Here is a 26,591-nt window from a genome sequence, read left to right on the forward strand (position 1 = left end):
GTCATTTCACATAAGAATACGGTCATTTCACATATAATAGGAGAAAACGTTTATAGCTCATGCAACAGAAAACAAGACTTTCAACAGTAAATAACAGACATTTCATATAAAACTAAAGAATACGGCCAGTGCATATACAATAGGTGAAAACGGTCATTAGACATATAACAGGGAAAAAAAACCGGCCATCACACATTAAAAAGGTGAAAATGGCCATCACAAATTAAAAAGGTGAAAATGGCCATTACACATAAGACTAGAGGACAAGAACAGTAAACCAACAAAAAGAGATAACAACCATCATTTATAAAACGAGAGAACGGTCATTACCCATCCAAACAGACAAAAAACTATCACCAGCCGAATACAATGTTCCATTGCAAGTCAGGAATATGACAGTTCTTGTCCATTTGTTTTTGTTGTGTTTTGTCATTTGATTTTGCAATGTGATTATGGACTTTCCGATTAGATTTTCCTCTGAGTTCAGTATTTTTGTGATTTTACTTTTTGCAAATACTTAATAAAACAAAGATGAATTGACTTCGGTCTAAAAATAGGATTTTAATTTTTACAAAAGTAGACTTCCGTTACAGATGCAAGTGTTATTTGTAATGTCAGTGTTATTTAGTCCATGCTTAAAGATGTCTGGTTGTTTATGGAAACTAAATACAGCTTCTCCCCACGTCTCCGTTCCTATAACCAGTACAACTATTCCAAGTATATTCATCAAAAAACCAACTTTAACCTGGAATAAAACATTGGTATGTTACATCTTATTTATCAATGTAGTTATTTTTGTTATCATATGTACTAATTGTTAGAGAAATAACCAATTAAATTTGATTTACTTATGGATTTTCGGTGTTTTAATGCCACTTTTAAGCACTGCATTTAGGCTATTTCGTGGCTTAGTTTTATTTGGGACATTTTTACCTATTGTCTTTGCTTGCTTTGCTCACTCCTTGTTGTAAATATACTGCAAGTTGATGCGACTGTCATACAAGTAAGAGGCTAATAAGCTTTAAAAACAGGTTTAATCCACTATTTTCTACACAAGCAAATGCCTATTTCAAGTCAGGGATAAGTTGTTATTCATCAGTGTTAGCGTTTGATTTGACATTTGATCAGGAACTTTCCTGTTTGAATTCAGTATTTTTGTGATTTTACTCTCCACTGTTTTAGGAATAATAAATAAAATACAATTGCTCTAATTGGTAAAGAAATAACATATCAACTGTATTCGGACAAAAAAAATTACAATGAATTTCTGTCACAGAAATAACCAAACAACTGTATTAGAACCAAACATAATCTCACATTGTGATTGTTGCATTGTTTCATAAATGACCAATGAAGTATATTTGACAGATTAATTATACCAATTTTGAAATATCTTTTAGTTAAAGTACCATTATTCTACATTTCCGGATGAATTATAAACCAAACTTGATGTTAATACAACAATAATTTAATTTTGAATGTAACTCGTCTTCTTTTTGTCTGACTTCGTTTTGCTTATCAGCTCATAGACATAGACATAACTTTGTCGTCATCAATATGTTTTTCATTATTTACTCCAGTTTAAAATGGGTTATTCAGTATGCACCTCAATGACAGACAAACTATTACAGTCATTCCTTAAATCAATCTACTATCTAGTACACATATACTAAATCGTATACAACAATTCTTACCATGTCTATAACTTTCAGGTATCCATAGGCAAATACCACAGCATTTGGCGGTGTTGCCACGGGTAACATAAAAGCAAACGATGTCGCAATAGCTGCCGGAAACATAAAGTACAGCGGATTGACTTCCAGTTGTAAAGACTACAAACATATAATAAATGCTTGTAAATATAATTGTTACAGTATACCCCAATTTAACGTTAGACTCGGACGATTCAAAGATTGATCTCAATAAAGCACTTGAATTTTGAAAATCTTCACGTCGTCTTTTTTATGTGTATGTGTACATGGGTGTTTTTACTTAGGTAATGTTTTACAATGAGCATGAATGAGTACTTGTTATTGATTATTACATACGTGGCCACAGTATTGTTTTTACATTACACGGTCGTCGAAGAAAAGACCACATTCTAGTTTTTAACCAAATATAATGGACTTGAAGGAACTCCAAATGGAACGAGTCCTTGTGTTCCGACAACCATGTTCCATCATGTGGATGCGTCTACTTCCAAAAACATGTCCAAGCGTGCTTCTAAAATAACATATACAAATATACTTACTAGTTCAGCCAAAATCGGCATCAGGAGTGTGCACATTGCAACATTGCTTGTGACCTCTGTCGCTGCCGCTACAATAATACACAATATCATATTCACAATCCATGGGTCAAGGGGTTTTAACACAGCCAATTGTGTTCCTAGCCATTTGGATAATCCATATTCCTACAAAAAAATAGCATCGTCTATAAAGATATAATATTGTAACATCATATTCGAAAACAATAAGGAACTCTGTTATTTGAAAGGTTGAAATAATTACAGTCACATTATTAGTTCTTAAATTGTCTGCTGGTTTAATACAATATTTCAGAATATAACTTTTACTCTACAGGAAAACTAATGTTTCTTTCATAATGATCGATTGAAATTCAACAAAAATATTGGAAAGTGAAAATATACCATCATGACCATGATATTGACTTTACTTTAACTATATCGATGGTTATTTCTTTTTTTTTTCTTATCAATCTACTGTGCTGCGAAAGTAGATTATCACTCAGTAAGATAAAAAAAAATAGCAACAATACAGAATATTTGTTGTTCTAAAGCCATTAACATAATTGATATGATTATTGCTGATATTCAGTAGTAAATGATCGATAATATATCGTTATTTTGTAAAGATTGAATTTTCAACATGGTAACAAAAAGTACCTGACTAACGAAAGCAAGGGCAAATCCCCCGCCTAACAATATAACCACACCCCATGGTAACTTTTTTTCCACTATCTTCCACGTAAGCAAAGGAGGTATTGGTCCTGTTTGCAAAACAACACAGCAAATTTAAAAATTCATATATATATATTCAAATTATTTCACAACAAGAAATCATGAGATTTTGTAATTGTCTGTTGAAAACAGATATCAATTTTATTAAACAGAAATATTGTAAAGCTTGTCTTTTTTTATGCTGATGAATACAAACATTTTTGTATCGCCTAATTTTTAACGATATCTTCCTGATTTATCGCCCAAAACGTTCTAGGACTATAGCATTTATACCATTTAAATTCGCATATGAACACAGATTGCGACGACTTCTGAAAAACATCTTGGCAGAGTGTTCAGTTTCTCTTCTGCTTGTGTGTATCGTCACTCTATTTCTAGAAAATTGACGGCAAAAGCATCAAGTATATGTTAACCCTTAGTGATTCGTGCATAAATAGAATTTCTACATAAGAAAATGCCTGTACCAATGCAAGTCAGGAATATGGCAGTTGTTATCCATAAGTTTGATGTGTTTGAGCTTTTGATTTTGCCATTCGATTAGGTGATATATCTAGAAATTGACTATTAGGGTAGGTTGGAAAATAACTTTACGACATAAGAGATGATTTCAGATTCCCAATTATGACTTTGTCATTTTTAAACCGAGAGTTCCGAATGGTGAAGTTGAAATCATCACTTCGTAAATTTCACGGACGCCATCAAGAGTTGGTTCATTGTTATGGAATATCCGTTATATTGATGATATCGGATATGCTCATTTATTCTGTCGTAATACAATACCGTTTCCTTTTCACGAACGTGACCTAGCGAATAAGATTATTTACCGGCTTTGGAATAACATAAGGATCACGACGGGTGCCACATGTGGAACAATATATAATTACCCATCCAGAGCACCTGAAATCACTCTAGTTTTTGGTCTAGTTTGTGTTGTTGTTGTAACCCTATTTGTGTGACACTTTGATTACGCATTGATGTCAATATTAAGGAATTGCATGCGACTGTCGTTCAAATGAGAGGTTTAGCGCTAAACAACTAGGTTCAATCCCCCTGTTTTTACATTTGAAAATGCCAGTACCAATGCAAGTCAGGAATATTACAGTTGGCATCCATAAGTTTGATGTGTTTGAGCATTTGATTTTGCCATTTGATTAGGTTTTATATCTAGAAATTGACTATTAGGGTAGGTCGGAAACAAACCTTTACGACATAAGAGATGATTTCAGATTCCCAATTGTGACTTTGTCATTTTTAAACCGAGAGTTCCGAATAGTGAAGTTGAAATCATTACTTCGTAAATTTCACGGACACCATCAAGAGTTTGTTGATTGTTATGGAATATCCGTTATATTGATGATATCGGATATGCTCATTTATTCTGTCGTTATACAATACCGTTTCCTGTTCACGAACGTGACCTAGCGAATAAGACTATTTACCGGTTTTGGAATAACATAAGGATCACGACGAGTGCCACATGTGGAACAATATATAATGACCCATCCAGAGCACCTGTAATCACTCTAGTTTTTGGTCTAGTTTATGTTGTTGTTTTACCCCTTTTTGTGTGACACTTTGATTACGCATCGATGTCAATATTAAGGTATTTCATGCGACTGTCGTTCAAATGAGAGGTTTAGCGCTAAACAACTAGGTTCAATCCACCATTTTGTACATTTGAAAATGCCTGTACTAAGTCAGGAATAAGACAGTTTTATTTCATTCGTTTGATTTGCTTTATCATTTGATTTTGCCATATCATTTGGGACTTTCCGTTTTACATTTTTCCCTGAGTTAAGTATGTTTTTAATACAGTCAAACTAGCATCAACAGTGATTATATGCTTTCTAGCTGTCCAGACTTACAAAGTGTTTAGTAGGGTTTGTTTTCCTCAGTACTAAGTTTTATATGTTTTGTTTGTGGACTGTTATTTGTTTGTTTACTCTTTTCTATTTTGGTAATAAATGGGTCTGTCTATCTCTGACGACGGTCTGTAAATACCCTCATTGATTCATTTTCCTTTTGTTAAAATTGTAGACAAATTCGATTCACAACGGAATTTACTGATTTAAAGAGGAAATTGAGGTTCTAACTAACAGTTCTGTCATTTGAACCACCAACAACAAACATTGCTTTAATTTATAATATTGAACGCATTAGTAATTTTACGATCTTATCATTTTATTCTCGTAGACCAAACAAGTCTTCATAATACAGATTTATTAATACTAACCTTTTTCGGAAAATTTTCGGAGTCTTGACGGAAATATAAACAAACTACATGATATTAATATAGCTGGTGTAGAGTTTGAAACTGTTCTGAAAAGTTGAATATAAACAAACTACATGATAATAATATAGCTGGAGTAGAGTTTGAAACTGTTCTGAAAAGTTAAGATATCAGCTTTAAATAGATATACGGGAGGGATTGGGCTTGATATTCATATTATGCAGACATAATCTTTCAATCAGTTTAATTGAGTTCTGGAGCTAGCATGTCAGTAACTGCTAGTTGTCCTTTGATAATTTATGTATTATTGTCATTTTGTTTTGTTTCTTTTGTTACGTATTCTGACATCGGACTCGGACTTCTCGCGTATTGTTGTGCGTTGTTTTTTTTTTTACATTGGCTAGAGGTACATTGGGGGGGGGGGGGGGGGTGAGATATCAAAAACATGTTTCACCCTGCCGCAATTTTTGCACCCGTCCCAAGTCTGACCTTTGTTAGTCATGTATAATTTTTAATTTTAGTTTCTTGTGTATAATTCGGAGTGAAGTATGACGTCCATTATCACTGAATTAATAGCATATTTGGTTGTTGACTCTTTGACACATTCCCAATTTCCATTCACAATTTTATAATAGTCATTATAGACACAGACATAACATTGATATACATATATAAACACCGTTTATACTTCACTGAGAAACCGAGCATCGTAGACTTAGGAAACTTAATATGGTTTGACGAACACTTATCAGATTTATAAATTGTAGTGTATTTAACCTCCAATAAAAAAATATTTCATATCTTTTCAGTGCAAAGAGTTCATAGTTTGAAACATTAGATTCTGCATATGATTTCCTGTAATAAAGGTCAGAAAGTGTAGACCACAACTAGAAAATTGTGAATTTAGATACGGACAAGAATGATGCCTTGCATCATTATCTATGGACGTCCTTCTTTGACATGAGAACTATCACTATTTGTAGAGGTGAAACCCAAGGTATCATATTTCGATACCCTAATTAGTTAATGGGGTTCGAAACGAAAGCAAGTACACGAAATTTAAAGATCAAGTTTTTGTATTGAAAACATATAGCACATTTGTTTTACTTACTTAGGTGGAAATATATTATGCCATCCACCTCCATCGCCAATGTCTATTGTTATCCATAATAATGCCAAGAGAACAAAGTGACCTATAACGGCGGCCTCAGCAAAGCTAAAACAAAATGTTTATTGTTATCCATAACAATGCCAGGAGAACAAAGTGACCAATTACGGTGGTCCGAGCAAAGCTACAACAAAATGTCTATTGTTATCCATAACAATGCCAAGAGAACAAAGTGACCTATAACGGCGGCCTCAGCAAAGCTAAACCAAAATGTCTATTGTTATCCATAACAATACCAGGAGAACAAAGTGACCAATTACGGTGGTCCGAGCAAAGCTAAAACAAAATGTCTATTGTTGACTATAACAATGCCAAGAGAACAAAGTGACCTATAACGGCGGCCTCAGCAAAGCTAAAACAAAATGTCTATTGTTATCCATAACAATACCAGGAGAACAAAGTGACCAATTACGGTTGTCTGAACAAAGCTAAAACAAAATGTCTATTGTTATCCATAACGATGCCAAGAGAACAAAGTGACCTATAACGGCGGCCTCAGCAAAGCTAAAACAAAATGTCTATTGTTATCCATAACAATACCAGGAGAACAAAGTGACCAATTACGGTTGTCTGAACAAAGCTAAAACAAAATGTCTATTGTTATCCATACCAATGCCAGGAGAACCAAGTGACCAACTAACCACGGCCTGAGCAAAGCTAAAACAAAATGTCTTTTGTTATCCATAACAATGCCAGGATAACAAAATGACAAATTACGGCGGTCTAAGCAAAGCTAAAACAAAATGTCTATTGTTATCTATAACAATACCAGGAGAACAAAGTGACCAATAACGGCGGCCTGGGCAAAGCTAGAACAAAATGTGTAATGTTATCAATAACAATGCCAGAAAACAAAGTGACCAATTACGGCGACCTGCGCAAAGCTAAAACAAAATGTCTATTGTTATCCATAACAATGCCAAGAGAACAAAGTGACCAATAACGGCGGCCTGAGCAAAGCTTAAACAAAATGTCTATTATTATCCATAACAATGCCAGGAGAACAAAGTGACCAATTACGGCGTTCTGAGAAAAGCTACAACAAAATGTCTATTGTTATCCACAACAATGCCAGGAGAAGAAAGTGACAAATTACGGCGGCCTGAGCAACGCTAAAACAAAATGTATATTTTTATCCACAACTGTGCCAGGGGAACAAAGTGACCAAATACGGCGGCCTTATCAAAGCTGAAACAAAATGCATTTAAGAATTGAATGCTCTTTTTTGTAAATTTATTGGGGTGTAAAAGCGTTGACCGAAGTACATTTTGTATGAAGCGCAGAAGCGCTTCATACTAAAAATGTGCGCATGGTCAACGCTTTTACAACCCTATAAAGTTACAAAAAAAAGCATTCAATACTTATAATTACATTTTTATCTATAGGATCATGAAAACACGCCTTTTATCAAGTTTTTATTTCATTTACCTGTGCACTTTATTGTGGGACCTCGTGTCATCCTGAATGAAAAGTTTTATTGTGTGATACAACTGCTTAAGGAATAACACGTGATGTACAGTTAGCCAATGAGAATAACGTATTAGAGTGAAACATACATTTAATGTAATTATATACAAATAATAAAAATGAAAGACAATGTACAAGAATGCCTTACATGTACCATCGGATAATTAAACATATTGAATAGTTATGTCATTAGTAATTATCACCATCTTAATATTTTCTGTTACATATCTCCATTTGATGGTAATGCAGGTAACAAAAGATCCGTTTAAAAACACAAAAATATTCAAAAAAAAAAATAGAAACTCTTAGTCGAAACCAGTAACAAACAATAACCGAAATAAAAAGAACATATATTAAAATGCAATTAACAGCCTTCAAAACAACACATTTAGTATTTTTAAGTTATAGAACTGAAATTATTTCAATAAAGTAAAAGTTCTTTATCATATCTTTAATGGCCCTGTTCACATATGTACGCTGAATCCATTAATTCACTGATTGATATGTAATAGTCTGCAGACAGCTTGATTAATTTTGTTTGGTTGTCATTGCCTATAACCAGCTGTTATTGACTTCGAGTGCTCTTATCTCGGGACGTTGTGTCTTTAGTCTTTTGATATTTATTTTTTGTCATGTGTCAATAGTTATCAAAGGTACCAGGATTATAATTTAGTACGCCAGACGCGCGTTTCGTCTACATATGACTCATCAGTGACGCTCATAGGAAATATTTATAAAGACAAACAAGTACGAAGTTGAAGAGCATTGAGGATCCAAAATTCCAAAAAGTTGTGCCAAATACGGCTAAGGTAATCTTTGTCTGGGATAAGAAAATCCTTAGTTTTTCGAAAAATTCAAAGTTTTGTAAACAAGAAATTTATAAAAATGACCACATTATTGATATTCATGACAACGTCGTAGTGCTGACTACTGGGTTGGTGATACCTTCTGGGACGAAAAGTCTTTTGTAATTGATTTGTAAAGGTTTTAATGATGTGGTTATGTTACACCAGTGTCCCCTTTTAATGGAGAGTTCAGCGATCGAAACAAAGTTTAACCCCGCAGCCTGATTATCACCGTCTACCATATTGTATTTCCGTTCTTTTTATTTTGTACACGAATCGGCTGTTGGATTCTTCGATTGATATTTTTCTTCATTTACGTTTTCTAGTTTAAGATAGCGGAATTCATGGTCATAATGGTAGTGGTTTAGCTAACTGTCGAAAGTCGTATTGTGATTCCTAAGTCATGTGGTCTCTGATTGACCTTATTTTCAAAGGAAACTTTATTACATTCATTTGTTTTTATTGATGTCCATAAAACATAAAAAGGAAATGCTATATTTAGCGTATCCCTCAGAGCTCTTGGTTTAGTAAAAAATCTACACAAAACATCCTGTAATATGTTTACCGATCCCGCTATGGATTTGTAATGGATGATTATCACCCCCCCCCCTCCCCCCCATTAGGGATTCATCGTACACGAAACTAGTCCTTCCGACATATGTATAAAGAAGAATTATGCAATCAAGTCATGATACTGTCGATTTATTTATTTAAGTGGGTATGTAATTTTTGTGGATTGCGGACAATTTGCATATTCGTTGATATTTGATTTCGTGGTTTTGCCAATCATTGTATACAAAGCCCCTTGAAAATATGTTATTTGTTGAGCATTTGAATTCGTGGTTCACCTGTATTCACGAAACCAACGAAAATTGATATCCAACGAATGTAATGAATTCACAGTAGCTGTATTAAATCTATGACCTCTACGAGTATATATGTGGTCACCAATTGACGGCCCTAACCAAATCACCTTATTAAAAATTCACTTCTTCCAAGTCAGGAATATGACGGTTGTGTGTTCTAGTTAGTATCATACAAATCCAAAATTAACTTTGGAAGATTCAATACCGCCTCTTATTTCGAACCCAACAAAAAAAAAACATATTAAAGGCAGGAGAAAAACAACAAAATAGAGAGTTTATATATCTACTTATAAATATTTCAGCTAACGCATACTCTTACTCAATTGGGCCTAGGCTGGCATATTCTTTTCTCAAAAGCGACTTGATTCTTGACTTAGACTCAGCATTTCCGGAACAGAACTGCAAACAACCTCTTCAAGTACAATACAAAAAAAAAGTACGTGTTAACATTGCTGGAGTTCTAACTGACAATCCAAAAACATGGTCTTTCGGAAATAAGTTTAAAATCTGTACTACTTAAGGAACAGATAATTTTTATTGGGACGCATTTCCTATGAAACCATACCAAGTCGGAAATATTTGTTATTTGACGTATACTTGTAGTGTTTTGTACTCTCTAGGTTTATCTTTGAAACTCTTTTTCAAAAGATAACGCCATTTTTTTAAAAACTTATTTAATTCAAAGACCGTTATCGATTTTTGTCTTATACGTTTTTGCGCAAGCTCAGTTGACTTACTGTCCGCGAAACTAAAACAAAATAATTTGCTTTAACACTTGCCTAACTGTACCGCGATTTTGCGGGCTTCTTCTTGCAATAGAAATTTCAAAGAATAGAATTACAGTAAATATGTTTTTGAAATTGAATTTCACGAATTACACCATGTCGACAACGATAAATACTAGACCGTTCGTTAACATATGATGTTTCTATGTTTCAGTTGACGTTGAAACATTAAAAGACTTAGAATTACAAAGATTGTTTTCGTATGATTTATCTTTTTAAATAAAACAATGTCACTTATCTATATTGAAAACATTATAAACATAAATATAACATTAGCTATTGTATATTCCTTACTTTCCTAAGAAGTACAACTGAAGCCATATCCAGGATAATAATAACATTATAGCAGATATTGGTAAACCGAATGCAAACCACGACGAAAAGGTAACCGGCGATTCTCCTCCGTATTTCTCGAATATGCTGAAAAGAATAAAACATAATGTTATCTCAAGTATTTCGTATGTGTATCAAGTGATAAAGTTTACTTTGTTGGTCCGGTTGCATAATTTGTTATGTCTTATGTTTGTTGTTAGAGATGAAGTTGGTTTTCATTTCTATATCCCGATTTAGGGAATTTGTTTTTACTTTTTTATTTGTATATCCCGATTTGGGGAATTTGTTGTTACTTTTTTATTTATATATACCGATTTGGGGAATTTTTTGTTACTTTTTTATTTAAATATCCCGATTTGGGGAATTTTTTGTGACTTTATTCGTGTATGTCCGATGGGCCAATTTTATTTATATATCCCGATTTGTGGAATTTGTTGTCACTTCATAAGTGTATGTCCGATGGGCCAATTTTTATTGATATATCTCGATTTGTGGAATTTGTTGTCACTTTATACGTGTATGTCCTATGGGCCAATTTTTATTTATAGATCCCGATTTATGGAATTTGTTCGATAGGCCATTTTGTGCTGAGCTATTGTCTGTTTATTTCGTTTGTGGTTTGAATTCTCTTTATTTTTTATACAATTTACGTTGTTCTTATTTGTCAGTATAGTCGAATTACTCGAGGTTCTTATACAGAGTTTTATGGTGTTTGTCTTTGTGTGTGTTTACTTTTAGGTCTATCATGATCTGGTAAATCTATTCTTATTTTTATTTTCAAAACGTAAAAAAGTCAAATCACAAAAATACTGAAATCCAAGATAAAATAAAGAAATGCGCTACTTAATCAATTTACATGATTCAAAACAACTGTACGCACAAGACTTTTTTTATACAAAATATTGGTTTAGACAAAAACTAATAATAACACCATTACAAACACAAGTCAATTGTCGGTACTTATACGTCTTCGGATTTCAAATGTTTGACTTTATGCGTTCCTGATGAAGGTAAATCAAGAAAAGCTCTTCGGACGCAAGAAATTATTAAACGCGTCGTTTTCATTTTTTTTTTAAATATTCCTGCCATCGCAAAAAATATATAAAATAAGATCATTACAAACTCCATCACAATTTATATTCTTGTAAGTATCTATAAATTGAACGGATATGTTTTATATTTGACAAAAATACTTGTTATAATATAAACGTCACATAAATACATAACTTTGTGTTTATCATCACTTTTTTCAAGGGTTAAACGATAACACCAACCTGCAGTTCAGAGTCTAGATACGAGTATTGGTCTGTTGAAATAACGTTGAATTAGAGATACCAGTGACTATTGCATGTTCAAATCTAATATGTTAGACTGTTTAAACAACTAGAGTAATAACTTAGATCCTTAAAAACGTATATTTTAACAACAAAGTATGGGGCTAGAAATTACAAGTCACTTTGAAACTTATTGCCAATAACATGAATCTACATTTGAAATTACTAATGTAAATGGTAAACTAACATATCACTTTGTCCTTTGAAAACAACATTAGGACCAGTTCCGGTCAAGCTCCCAAGGCCACCACAGTTTGCGGCATGTGCTATACAGATCGACATCATTTTACATATTTCGAGATGTGCTTTGCTTTCAGTTTGATTCATGTTGTCTTCAGGTTCAGCTTTGTAATTTGAAGTTCTGAAAATATATAGAAAAATAATGATGAACAAGTATTCAGCACATGAAGTATTATCAAGTAATTGTAATTGGAACACTTTTAAACAAAAAGCAAAAACAAAAAGTAATTCGGAATCTTTAAAAAAAGGGATAATAAAGAGATTGCGATCTCCAGTCACAAAGCGTTTGTCAGACATTTAATTATTTCTACGAGTTTGTGTTAGTGGGTAACGACTATTCTGAATATGTTTCATACGAACAAAAGAGGCAGGTATTATGATGATAAGTATGATGACAATAATGCTGATTGCAAAGCGGCCAACGTTATTTGTTTTTTAAGCATACTAAATCTTTTCAGGAAAATAATTCATCAAATATGGAAAGAAAGTAGTACAATCTGCATACATTTTTTTCTAAAGCCACTTATAAGATTAGGATACACAAAAGAGCAATTCGTATCAGTAACATATACCTTGAGAGTTGTCGGACCTGTTTTTGGCTTGGAATATACATATAGCACACATTTGTATCAGTGACATGTACCTTAAGAGTTGTCGGACCTGTTTTTGGTTTTGAATATACATATAGCACACATTTGTATCAGTGACATGTACCTTTAGAGTTGTCGGACCTGTTTTTGGCTTTGAATATACATATAGCACACATTTGTATCAGTGACATGTACCTTGAGAGTTGTCGGACCTGTTTTTGGCTGGGAATATACATATAGCACACATTTGTATCAGTGACATGTACCTTAAGAGTTGTCGGACCTGTTTTTGGTTTTGAATATACATATAGCACACATTTGTATCAGTGACATGTACCTTTAGAGTTTTCGGACCTGTTTTTGGCTTTGAATAAACATGTAGCACACATTTTTTAACGTTTAATAAGAACTAGTTCCAATGTATACTTGAATAAATATACAATATTTTCCATACTTATCTGTTTTCTTTATATCGGTACTTGTAGGTTGACCATTTTCTTTGATGACACCATTAACTTCTATATCTTCTAACTTAAGTGCATCGTTGTCATAAACTGTGAAGAGATATTATTTGATTAGTAATCTATCAATTTAGAATTATGCTTTCTATTACGATGAACGTATACATAGCTTTATCTATCAGTCAAATACATTATTCATTCAAAACATATTTTGATTAAATGTAGCAACACGAAATAATATGCAAGGGAGTCATGTAAAAAGTAAAATCGCAAAAAATACTCAACTCCGAGAAAAATTCAAAACGAAAAGTCCTTGATCAAATGGTAAAATTATTAGCTTAAACACATCAAATGAATGGTGAACTACTGTCATATTCCTGACTAGGAAAAGGCATTTTCTGACGTAGAAATCAGTCAACGAATAAGCGAAAATGTCCGGTCAAAATCACAAACACTTCGGACAGATAAAAACACAGCACACTGCATGGAATCTAACTGAGCAACAAAAACTATAAACACATGCATATGGTGATCGTAGGTTCCCTTTGAAGGGTAGGCTGACCCTGTCAATCTAGTGATGTATGATTATGTTATGTTCAATAAATGATCACAACGACTCTATATTAATGCCTTTCATAACAAATTGTATTGGATTACAAATATTCGTATTACGCTAGTTTGAAATTCAGAAAAATAGTCTTGAGTGCATTTTCAACCTAGAATCTTTCAGAGAGGCAAAAGCATATGAAAAGGTGTAAAGGAGATTTCAAAGTCGAAAATAAACTGTCAATTTTAACTTTAACCAAATGATCATTGATTTCAAAAGAAATCCCTTGGATATAGAATTAGTTTCAAGTTTAACTCGCCCGATAATTAGGCACACTGTTAGCAGTTAAAGTTATAAAAACTACTCGGTAACACAAAACGTGAATCATTCTTCACGAAAAAAACAGCCCTTTAATTTTGTTTTAAAACATAATGTATATTCAAAGTTCTACCTTCTGTTACAATTTCTTCGATTGGGACGTTTGCTTCCTTTAGCTGTACCAGTATGGCGTTTGTTATAGGAATCATCATGGCCGTTGTTGCTGTATTACTGATCCACATGGATAGTAACCAAGTGGGTAACATCAGACCAAGCATCAACCTTGAAATATTGTCGCATGTTTAGTATGTTATCATCAGGGATGAACAATTACCATTAAATGAATCAATATTGCCCTTATTACGTATGTTATGTTCGTGTGTACGTGCTGAATGCATTTCTTTACAGTAAGTGTTGTATTAGATAAACTTATTATAGATACCAGGATTGAATTTTGCACTAACGACAGGCGAGCGCCTCGTCTACAAAGACCCATCAGCGACTTTCGAATCCAACAAAATTAAAAAAGATCTAATAAAGTACGAAGTTTGAAGAGCAGTTAGGACCAAAATTCCGAAAATTTTGCCAAACACAAATAAGGTAATCTATTCCTGAGGTAGAAAAGCTTTAGTATTTAAAAAAAAAACAGTTTTGTAAACAGTTAATTTATAAATATGACCATATCAATGACAATTCATGTCAGCACAGAAGTTCTGGGTACTGTGCTGGGGATACCCTCGGGGAATTAAAAGTTTAATTTCAAAATAGTACGGCATCGAGCTTCACTAATACAATTAAGCATATGTAGCAGTTATACATATCATTTATATTGCATGTATTAATATCAATATACTCCTAGTGAAATATCCGTTACTGAGCTAATCCACTAGCTCTGATTTCAATGACTAAATGGTTAAATTTTAAAAACCCTTTCCAAACAAAGAATGTATGCTTTGAGCATGTTCAGACAAAGCCACGTACTCAACTTGGCTGGCATGCTGATTGGCTCTAAGCCACACATAACATTTCATCGTCAAGTATAAGAGAATAATGAATTCTTCAATTAGACAAAGATGTTAATTATTGAAAGAAAAAAAATATCAGCAGTTTCTGTGTCATTTTTGTCTTTTGTGGAGAGTTTGTCCTATTGGAAATTATACCTTATTTTTTTTTTATTTCAATACTAACAACTTAAATGACTCATCCATTGCAAATAACCAATGACCAGTACAAATTACATTATTGTTTTCATACCATCGAGTCTCAGTTCCAACGTACATTAGTATAGCCAAGGCCAATCGTTTGTGTATATTCCAATGTTCAATAGCTACGGCAATGATGAGTCCACCAAGAAATAACATGGATGTATCCTAAAACAGAACTCACACTACATGTTTACGAAGTCATTACACAAATCAACTAGTCCTCGGAACACGGCTTAGTGTTTGTTATAGTTTTAAAATGTTGCATCTAAAAATCTTCATTTTCAAATTGAATTAAAATAAATTTAAAAATTTAAAACAATACTGAACTCCGAGGAATATTCAAAACGGAAAGTCCCTATTCAAATGGCAAAATCAAATGATAAACACATCAAACGACTTGACACCAACTGTCATTTTCCTGACTTGGTATAGGCATTCTCAAATGTAGAAAATTGTGGATTGAACCTTGCTTTATAGCGCTTAACCTCTCACTTGTATGACAGTCGCATCAAGTTCCATTTTGATTATAACGATGCGTTAACAAAACAGACATATTAAACTTGTTTAACCCCGCCGCAGTTTTGCGCCTTTCCCAAGTCAGAAGCCTCTGACCTTTGTTAGTCTTGTATTATTTTAATTTTAGTTCCTTGTTTACAATTTGGAAATTAGTATGGCGTTCATTATCAAAATTATCAAAATATATACCTGAACTAGTATATATTTGTTTAGGGGCCAGCTTAATGACGCTTCCGGATGCGGGAATTTCCCGCTACATTGAAGACCTGTTGGTGACCTTCTACTGTTGTTTTTTCTATGGTCGGGTTGTTGTCTCTTGACACATTCCCCATTTTCATTTTAAATTTTATACATTATAATAGGTAGAATTGTCAAAATAGGGATACAACCATCAATACCGTGTCACAACCCCAATCAGAACAAAACAAACAAATATATAACAAAGAATATCAAAAAAGAAAATATAAAATCATACCACATGCATTACTACTCATATATGTATTACAACATTCTGAGGCAGCCTAGAAGCCAGAAAACGCCCCGTGATTACGTTTGAAGCCGGAAGCATACTTATGACGTCACAAAGTTTCAGAACCAAAGAAGATAACATCTTTTCGCGGAATTTTCTTAAATGAAAATTTTACACTGAAACAATGATTGAAATCTAATAATAAAGTTGTTTTCCATTATAAAAGAGATAGCTGCATTGCATTTGAAGCTTTGATGACGTCCCTCGGTAGTTCTACTGTCGCAAATACCCGTTTACCTGTCTCCGCTGCGCGTCGCACGGTGCACTAATATAATCTGCAACAGTTAGACTACCGATGGACGTCTGCAAAGCTTCAAATTCAATACAGTTATCTCCTAAGTAAAAAGTTTATGATGCTGGTTCGTTATTGCATTTGAGTGCTTAATGTGATTTGTAATGTTTAAATACATATTTGTTCCCTTTCAAATTATTTACATGTCATACTTAAAATAGTACTTGAGTGTATGAAAAAATACCTATATAATAACTCTAGAAATAACTTACACTCAAATAATGTGAAGAAACTTCTTTTGCACTCCCAAGTCCAACTAATGGTGTCAGAATTATAGGCAATAGTGACGTCACTGCGATTGGCAAAGCTTCGGTGATCCAGTATATTGCCATTATAAACACTATGTAAGCACATTTTGATTCCTAGAATGACAAATAAATATAAACCTGAATTTAATACAAGAAACCGGATTAGGACTATATTTGGTAAATAAATTGCTATCATGTTTGGAAAACGTGTAACATTGAATACAGACACTTTCTACAAGACCTGTCTGAAAATAACTTGACTCATATCACAGTATAAATAATAGAAGTTCAAATGTCTTGTATTAAACGAGGAATTTGCTAGTTGTAATTAAATAGGCCGATTGAATGTAAGTTGACGTTTACTTTTGATGAATCGACTTATGACTATTGAAAAGCGGTATACTATTGTTGCCTTTATTACACCTCATGTCTTATTAAGTTGTTTCGTGTTACAATGCAAAAAGAAAGATTGGTTTTAGCATTACAATTGTACTATGAAGAAATTAAATACCATCAATGATAAACTCGTTTATGAACAATCTACATCCAAATCGACAAAAATATGTAAATCTTAAAGACATATGAAAAGGAGAAAAAAAAGTAATCCAATTCTTGAACCAATGCATAGATCATTAAATTAGTCTTATGTACACGATTTTATCATATTTTACCACTAATATCGTATAATCGTCAACAAGTTGTCATTTTATATTAAGGAAGTTCTCATGCAAACATTTAACATAATTTCACCTTTCGAATTAATTTATAACTCTATGTGGCATTTTTGTGTTTGCGGTTTTTGAAATCCAAGCGCTCTAAACAAACGCATCGTAGATACTTTCGCAAAAGCAGCAGGTATGCTTGCACTGACATGGTAAGTGTTACGTGTATTTATATATTTGTCGGTTAAGTTTTCCATAGAAGCTATCTCATTCAATCTTAGAATTGGTTCTTATTATTTGAGATTACGAGCAGAATATATAAGATTTAACGGCGATCATTTTGTATAAATGAATGATAGTGCATCCCTTATCATTATTATGTCATGTATAATGATACCGACACATACTCAGGTTATCTTGATTTAATATTATACATGTTATAATCTAGATTACATTTTTGAAGAAATAAGTGTTGCTATCCATTCAGTTGTCTTTACTTGTTGACATATTCATCCCTCGATTTGTAATGTAGAATTTACACACATAAAGAATTAGGTATATATATTATGTAAATGTAACACCAGTATTTGACCTGTGTGTTTTTTGATAAATGTAAAGTGTCTGATCATAAGTGATAGCATTTATTATTCCTCTTATCCTCAATTTTGTAAGATATTGTCAAAAATAAGAAAATGTATGATATCCTTTTGTTAAGCTTAAAAAATTGAAATACAATTGATAACATTAGTAAATTAAAATGTCTTAAAAACATCTTCTGCTGTGCAAACGCATATATTTGGCGTAATTATATTTACATATAGCTGACAAATTGCGAAATCAATTCAACAGAACTTTTGTTTGCACGTATGATAACGAAAACGCTTCTCTTTTCGTCAGTACCAGATGCGTATTTCGACAATCCATGTCTCTTCAGTGATGCTAGAGACCCCATTATTTGAAAATACAAAATTCATTTAAAAGATGAAGAGCTGTAACTCAAATGGACAAACAAAATATAGCCAAAGCCGGGTAAGAAATCAGAGCTTTGCATGAGAGTGATATCTTCCTTAATTTAACATGATTCCCAAATTTTGTAACATCAATTTTTAAAACATAAATCCGAATTTGCATGCAAATACTGGAGTACAGCCAGTGGGGAAGTGATACCCTCGGGAACTATTATGTTCTTTTTGTTATTTGAATATGGGTTGTTAAAAATAAGGGTGTCATAAATTTATCCGTGTCATTTGGGATTTATCTTTCAAATCAAAACGATATAAATTACGAAAATACTAAATGACTGTGAAACAAAGTCTAACGATAATGTGTCTTGTTATTTACATTCACGTATCGTATATGTATCAACAAACTTTAGTACAATAAAGTTCAAACGGTTAATTTATAAAAAAAAATGTATCATATAATTGATATCCATGTCAACACCGACGTCCTGACTGCCGGGCTGGTGATATATCGGGGAGGAAACGTCCACCGGCAGTGACATCGACCCAGTGGTGTCAATAGTTATCAAAGGTACCATGCTTATAATTTGATATGCCAGACGCGCGTTTTGTCTACACAAGACTAATCAGTGACGCTGAGATCAAATAGTGCGGACTTACAACAAACCCATGGGTAAATAAAAATCTTTTCCATATATTGAATGAATTTTGACAATCATTAACAATTTAACAAACAACGAGTTATCAAAGATGTAAATTATGTCATAAAAATAAAGTTTGAATTTTTACATTGTTAATATTTCTCTTAAAACAACGAAAATATTAAACTATACATCAATAAAAAAAAACATTACCTGTGTTCCGACAACAAATGGTAACGGCAACAAAAGGACTGGCGTCAAAACAACAACAAGTATATTAAATACACGTGCAATATCCTTAGTAATCTTCATTGTATATGATAGTGCATCAAGTCGTACATAAAAAGAGACAGTATATATTGCAAGATCAACATACACGTAAATTATGGCAGTTCTTTTATGTATTTAAAAGATAACACCACACTATGGATACGTTTTAAGTAGATTCCTCGGGTTATAAATTGAAAAGTTTTTATCACGTAAATGAAGTAACATAAATAGAAAGAACAAAGCCCTAACATAAATACATCTGAAAAAAGGACAAAAATACCTTCACAAGCAATCTAAATTAAATAGCTATAATATCCCAAATATGTATCGGAGAATTTATAAAGATATAAATAGTAAAAACGGTATACATGGTATTCGTAAGTTTTTATTACTGTTTATCCAGTGTTTAGTTGTTTTAAAAAAAAATTTATACAACTTTTATCAACAAATAGGTAAAAATTGACTAGTCCCCGATCACATGTAGTAAAACATTACCTTTAAAGGTGTGTGATATGAAACGCTAGTTTTTTTCACATAATACACGTCAGTGACTCTCAAGTCAAAATAAAACAATATGAATGCAAAATCAAATACGTGGACGAAGAGCATTTAATATCGAAATTATCGAAAATGTTGTGTCACATACAGTTGATATGCTATTTAATGGCTTGTATTTTCTACCATGATTTCCTTGATAAAGGGTTGATGCTCACACGGAAACTAATGACACAACTTGTAAAGTTGAAATTTTCCCTCCGTTACGTTTACGAAGTCTTCACGAGTGTTTGGCCGTTATTGAATATCAATTTCTCAGATTACAATGGATATGTTCCAATAATTGTAAACCTAGCCCATGTTCCTGACTAAGTACAGGCATTTTCTAATGAGGAAAATGGTGGATTGAACCTGTTTTTTCAAGTGAACACAACAATTATTGATACTTTTCACGTGAACAATACGTCCACAGGATAGGCAGCGGCCCACTAGTTATTATCAAAGGAAATATTATTAATTTTTGAATAAGGAATTGTATTGAATATACACTTTAAGATTTTACCTTTTCAAGTCGATGTTTACAAACCTTTTTCTATTACTGATAATGGCATTATGCATACGACAGAAAATGGATTTATAAAAAGAGTTGTGAATAATTATCAAATAAATAATTTTGTTAACTTGGAAATAGTATGGAGTTTGATATTACATTTTGAAAGAATATGGTCGTTGGTATACAAATATGTCAAACAGAGATTAATAATGTTTGCTGTGTACTTAATAATGATTATATTATATAATTTCTTGTTTAGCCTTGTATACAAGTGTTTTATCTTACCCGTGTCATATATGATTTAAGACACCACTTTATGTTATATTCATATTATGTTATATTAATTTTTTTCTGTTTTATACCCTCTTTTTTTACGACAGTAAAACTACCGATGGACGTCATCAAAGCTTCAAATTCAATAATGTTATCTCTTTTCTAATGCAAAACAAATTCATATTTAGATTTCAAACATTATTTCAATCATGGAAGTATTATATTGACAGGAACTACAACGATTTATTAGCACTTATTTATAACCCGGGGAGCTCTATAGAAAAGATATGGAAACTGACTAATTAGTATGTTATCGTTAATAGCCCTTTGTGACCATGTGCGATGCCGCCGTCCTAAACTGACCAGACATACTTCTTATCATCACGTGGTTTTTATTGCGAAAGGTTATCTCTAATACCTGTCGGAAAACCCCTTTGTTTATTTCAATCTCGTCTGTGGTCTTTCAGAATTATTCAATTTTTCAAAACAAATCGACTGATGTACAAAACAAGAAAATCGGACGAGAACTTTGAATACTACAACGTTTTGAAGTGGTGGGTGACAATATTTCATTAGTTTGTGGGTTAAGTTTAAATCGTAATTAAGGTGTGTTCCGGTTACCGCCGGTTAAAAATAAATATATTTGATAAAAATAAATACTGTGAAGTTTCGAGTAATCTATATAGTTAAGGTACTGGATAATCGTGGAAAGTAGAAATTTCCAGTTTAAAATACGAAAATTAATCGAACAAGTACCAACATCAACAAAATACAGCCGAAGAAAACAGAGATCTCACTTCGTTGTGTAGCTATTTTATTAATGTTGGTTAATATCTTTTTAATTGTGAATATAAAAACTTCATGTCTACCCGCAATTGAAAGACCTTTCCGATCATATAAAGCCATGGTCAGTATTTTATCATTTGAACATGTATGACTATGCCAATATATATATATACTAGCCAAGATTTAAAAAAAGTCTTATGACCCGAGTATTGTTTTCTCACAAGGACAAATCTTAAAGTTATCAACTTCTACTGTAAATCTAATACTTTATATATGCACTTAAAAAACAAGGTTTAATGTCTATATCAAAAACGTAAACTGAAACTGTTTTACAGTGCACTTAACATATACCTGTCCATGAAATCAGAATTCAGAATTCAGTGATGAATATTTGGCAGTCAGGATATTTCATATATAATTATATACGTAAAGCCTTATTTAACATGGTGTTATACCAACCCTGGGTTTGGAGTAAGTCTTATAATTGCTCTATAATCAAATTGTCTTTTTTTAAATCTTGATTAAATCGGCTCAATTTTCAATATGTACAGTCCCGAATATGAATGAAATACATGCCACTGGACGTAAGACAAACAACTTTCAATCACAACTTATGATGTGAAGAAAAAAAATCATCGGATATATTATCTGTCTCAAATTCATCCATTGTCAAAGTGTTTGTTTGGAATTAATGATTGTATGTCTCGTTCACATTCATCTATACACGTGTGTATAAACTGTTTCCTTAGGATTTATGACAACATCCGCTTTCTTCGTGTATTTCCGTACCCCGGAAACAACCGACACATGACTTTATCGCAATGTACCACACGCTGGTGTATTAATATAGTGCCATGTTTCAAGTTAATTAACATGTCATTAAATTGGGCGCGGCATCGCAGATGAACCGTTTGAAGTCGGGTCGTAGTAGTTCCTGTCAATATAATACTTCCATGTTTCAATGTACAATTTTCATTTAAGAAAATTCCGCGAAAAGATGTTATCATCTTTGGTTCCTTAACTAAGTGACGTCATCAGTATGCTCTTTTTAAAGTTATCATATTCGATCGGTTCAGCTATAAATCAGTTACGAGATTCAGTTGAATTTTTAAATTAGACTTAGAGTTAAATATCCAAATACAAGTTAAGTTAAGTTTTGTTTTGTTGTATTCACCAATAACCTACAACATTTTAAAGTATAGTTTTTTTTTTCGGTTTACATTAGGGAAAAATGAACATGGGGAGTGGAAAATCTAATTTACACTTTTTATGTGCTGCAACACAATACTTACCTGTTATTAAAATGATCATAATCTCGTACTTTGTCCGTTCCTAATTCATCATCACAAATGTCGCAACGTGTACTCGCTATAAAACATGCATTACAAAATCCAGAATTGGCAAATCTGAGTTTGTTGTTTTACAAGATAACAAACATATTGTTGAGCCAAGTGATACATGTGATAGATAATTAAAAAAAAATCCCCACATGTCCCAACATGTCACTTTTGCCATGGTTGTCACCACAGCTGATTAAAAGTACATTTCACATGGGAAATTTAAAAATTCCCATATGAATATTAGAAGTTCCCATGGGAATTTAAATTTCATATCGGAAAAAGTACTTTTCCAATGGAAATTTTAATGTTCCCACGGGAACATAAGTAGATAATTTGTTCCCATGGGAAATTCTAAATTTCCCAAGGGAATTTTTGTTCCCAAGGGAACTAATTTGTCTTTCCATGCGAACACCTTTTCCCCTTTGGAACATTTATTCTTCCCATGGGAACATTAATTCTTCCAATGGGAACATTAATTTTTCGGAATTCGCAAACGAGCTACGAAATATCGCAATAGACTGACAAGCGGTTACTAATAACCATGTCTGGAGCAGTTTAACAAAAAATTAATTTGCTAAAAAAGAATATGTAATTACAATTAATTAAAGGTATTTCTATAATACTTTTAGATTCGAAAATATTTCATTATTATTGACGTCCAGCGGCTGCTTTTACAATTTGAATCTCTCACCTTTGTTTCGATCAATAGAATCGTGCATTTCATGTAATATTGTTCGCTGAACTGCCAAGGACCAGAGCAATGCCTGTGTATTGCAGAATTTTATTAAAGGATACAAATTATAAATCTCTTCTAATCTGTATACATCATTTGTACATGGGAAATCACGATTCACGTTTAAGATTATTTTCTAGTTATAATCATTGAACTTATGAAATTGACATCATAATTATTATTAATATACTTATTCTTTTTCATTTACGTAATACGATATCACTACAAACCAGAAAAAGTCTGAAATGGTCTATATCTGTACTCGACTGTACTGATTTTTACTGAACCAGTCTGAATTGGTCTGAAACTTACTCGATAGTACTCGACTGTAGTCTGAACCATACTTAACAGTCTGAACTTGTACTCGACCTTTACTCGACCAGTACTTAACCATGTTATGTGTGTCTATACTCGACCAAGTCTGAACCATACTCGACCTAGTCTGAACCATACTCGACCAGTCTGAACCTTTCTCGACCTAGTCTGATTCATACTCGACCTAGCTTTGACCAACCTAGACCTATTTTTGTACCTTTCAACTGTATTTCATCAGACCCAAAATTTCACAATAAACATAATATAATCATCAATTCAACATTAATCAACACTTTATACAAAGCAAAATATAATATATAAATATGTTTAGATTTTAGAGTGTATATATATCTCCAATCTCCAAAACAGAAATAATAACGAGATAATCAAGAGATATGATTTATAGTCAGTTTAAAAAATATTATACAATAAATTAAGTTTTTCTTTAAATGAATTTTTAAAACATAAAAACAGTTATTTCCCTTGGCCAAAAATTTAAACAACAATTTGATATCCGTATTGTGTTTATTACAGCATTGACCCAAAATTTCACAAAAACATAATATAATATATAACTATATTTAGACTTTAGAGTGTATATATATCCAATCTCTAAAATAGAAATAATAACGAGATAATCAAAGGATGTGATTTATAGACAGTTTTAAAAGATATTATACAACAAATTAAGTTTTCCTTGAAATGAACTTTAATATATTCTAGTCAACTCTTGATAATGTTTTCATGGTAGGAAATTTAAATTCATCAGAATTTCACCAATCTAAAACAATTTAAATAGGGAATGATACAAATATTTAAAACAGAAAAAAGAAAAATGTCTTAAAAGGTATTTTAAATATATTTATGAATTGTTTATAGAATATATTTTTTGTATAACGGCTTTTTCAAATGAACTTGCATGTTTACTGATTCTAATTTAAGGCATTGGGATTGGCATATTATACACAGTCCAGTGACTCATTTTTGTTTTAATTTCAAATAGAAAAATTTGAAAGTACAAAGGTACACTGGACAAAGCATGGGCATGCCAAACACAGTCCAATTACTGACATATTTATTTGTCTAAATTAGGAACATTTCAATTTACAAGGGCATCCAACACATGGCACGGGCATACCTTATGAAGTTATTTTATATTTGTTAAATAACTATCAACAGATTTGAAACCTCAATAAATAAAACTTTATATATGATTGACACATGTACAGCAATTATAAATTACAGTCGACTCTCGTTATGTCGAAGTCAGCCGGACCAGAGAAATATTTCGAGATACACGTAGTTCGACTCAAACGAACACCGGAAGTTCGACAATCTAAGGGACACAACTCTTGCTTAGCTTGGTAAAGCTAAAATAAATCCGGGTGAATATGGCAAGGGGATCGATATTCTAGTATCAGATCGATGTATTTGTATGTCACAGTCTTTTATTATTATAATGACTTTTATTTTTACTTATTTTACTTATTCAATTGTTTCAATTAAAAAAAAAATCCTATGGCTTTTCCAAGAGGGTAATTTCCAATCGATAGTTTCGTAATTCAGGTCGCTAATAGCTGACAAAATTGTTTATTCTCGGATACAAGAGATTTAAGAAAATTTTGATTTCTATTCATTTTGTTTTATCTCACTTTTTCTTTTCAAAAGAATATATAACAAGATTAAAGACGCCGTTTGAGTAGTTTTTAGGTGATCATCAACGGAAGCCATAATCCTAACTTTATACACACCCAAGCTCATTAGTGTAAATCACAATCTAATTGTTTTGTAAACAATTTAAATACTTTTTCATACTTTTTCATGAACATTAACAATGTATCACTAATTATTTATAAAAATTCTATAAAAGATAATCTTAGGTAAACACTCATGGAAATAGCACGTCATAAATCAATACGGTGGTCAGTGACCGGAAATTTAATTACACGTGTATTGCATGTCAGATTAACTCTTCAATCCATTTAAATCCCGGAGGTCATGTTTTGACATATGTGTATTAGTTCGAGATAAAAAATGAATTTTGTATGCTTTTGTTAACCTTGGGACCGTAAATTTAGTTCGACTCAACCGAAATTTCGACTCATCCAATTTCGACTCATCAGGAGTCGAATTACATACTTTTGTATGGAATAAAGTTCGGGACCACGTGAAAACTTCGACTCATCCGAAATTTCGAGTCAACCGAGTTCGAGACAACGAGAGTTAACTGTATATACAAGTTTATTTAGTTCATTTTTGTCATTGTAAGACAGCAAAGTAATACGTACACTTTCGTAAAAAAAAATTCTAACAAAGCATTCAGTAAAATATCAATTGTTTTTATCATCACTTTTTGAAAACAAAAATTTATAAGTCATCAGACTATTTTCTCGAAATATCAAACTATATGTTTGCAAAACAATACAATTTAAAATGGGGAATGTGTCAAAGAGACAACAACCCGACCATAAAGCCGACAACAGTCGAAGGCCACCAATGGGTCTTCAATGTAGCGAGAAACTCCTACACCCGGAGGTGTCCTTCAGCTGTCCCTTAAACAAATATGTATACATGTACTGCCTGTCCCAAGTCAGGAGCCTCTGGTCT

At 32.5% G+C, this 26,591-nt stretch overlaps 1 protein-coding gene across 2 annotated transcripts; it reads right to left on the bottom strand.

Annotated features, from left to right (window-relative positions):
* Window positions 1-532: 532 nt before the first annotated feature.
* Window positions 533-19,660, bottom strand: LOC143076390 (Na(+)/citrate cotransporter-like). Of its 2 annotated transcripts, XM_076252127.1 has the most exons (14): window positions 19,433-19,660; window positions 16,919-17,068; window positions 15,419-15,534; window positions 14,298-14,446; window positions 13,293-13,392; window positions 12,196-12,369; window positions 10,636-10,761; window positions 9,876-9,968; window positions 6,322-6,426; window positions 5,214-5,299; window positions 2,906-3,009; window positions 2,252-2,413; window positions 1,695-1,832; window positions 533-745 (listed from the first exon to the last, which is right to left on the bottom strand). In XM_076252127.1, the coding sequence occupies exons 1-14, from the start codon at window positions 19,529-19,531 to the stop codon at window positions 569-571; spliced, it is 1,779 nt and encodes a 592-aa protein (XP_076108242.1). In that variant the 5' UTR covers window positions 19,532-19,660; the 3' UTR covers window positions 533-568. The 2 variants fall into 2 exon arrangements, with proteins under 2 accessions (XP_076108242.1, XP_076108243.1); XM_076252128.1 differs by lacking the exon at window positions 6,322-6,426.
* Between the last annotated feature and the right edge of the window lie 6,931 nt (window positions 19,661-26,591).

This window comes from Mytilus galloprovincialis, chromosome 5, assembly GCF_965363235.1.
Source record: "Mytilus galloprovincialis chromosome 5, xbMytGall1.hap1.1, whole genome shotgun sequence".
Classification (NCBI taxonomy): domain Eukaryota; kingdom Metazoa; phylum Mollusca; class Bivalvia; order Mytilida; family Mytilidae; genus Mytilus; species Mytilus galloprovincialis.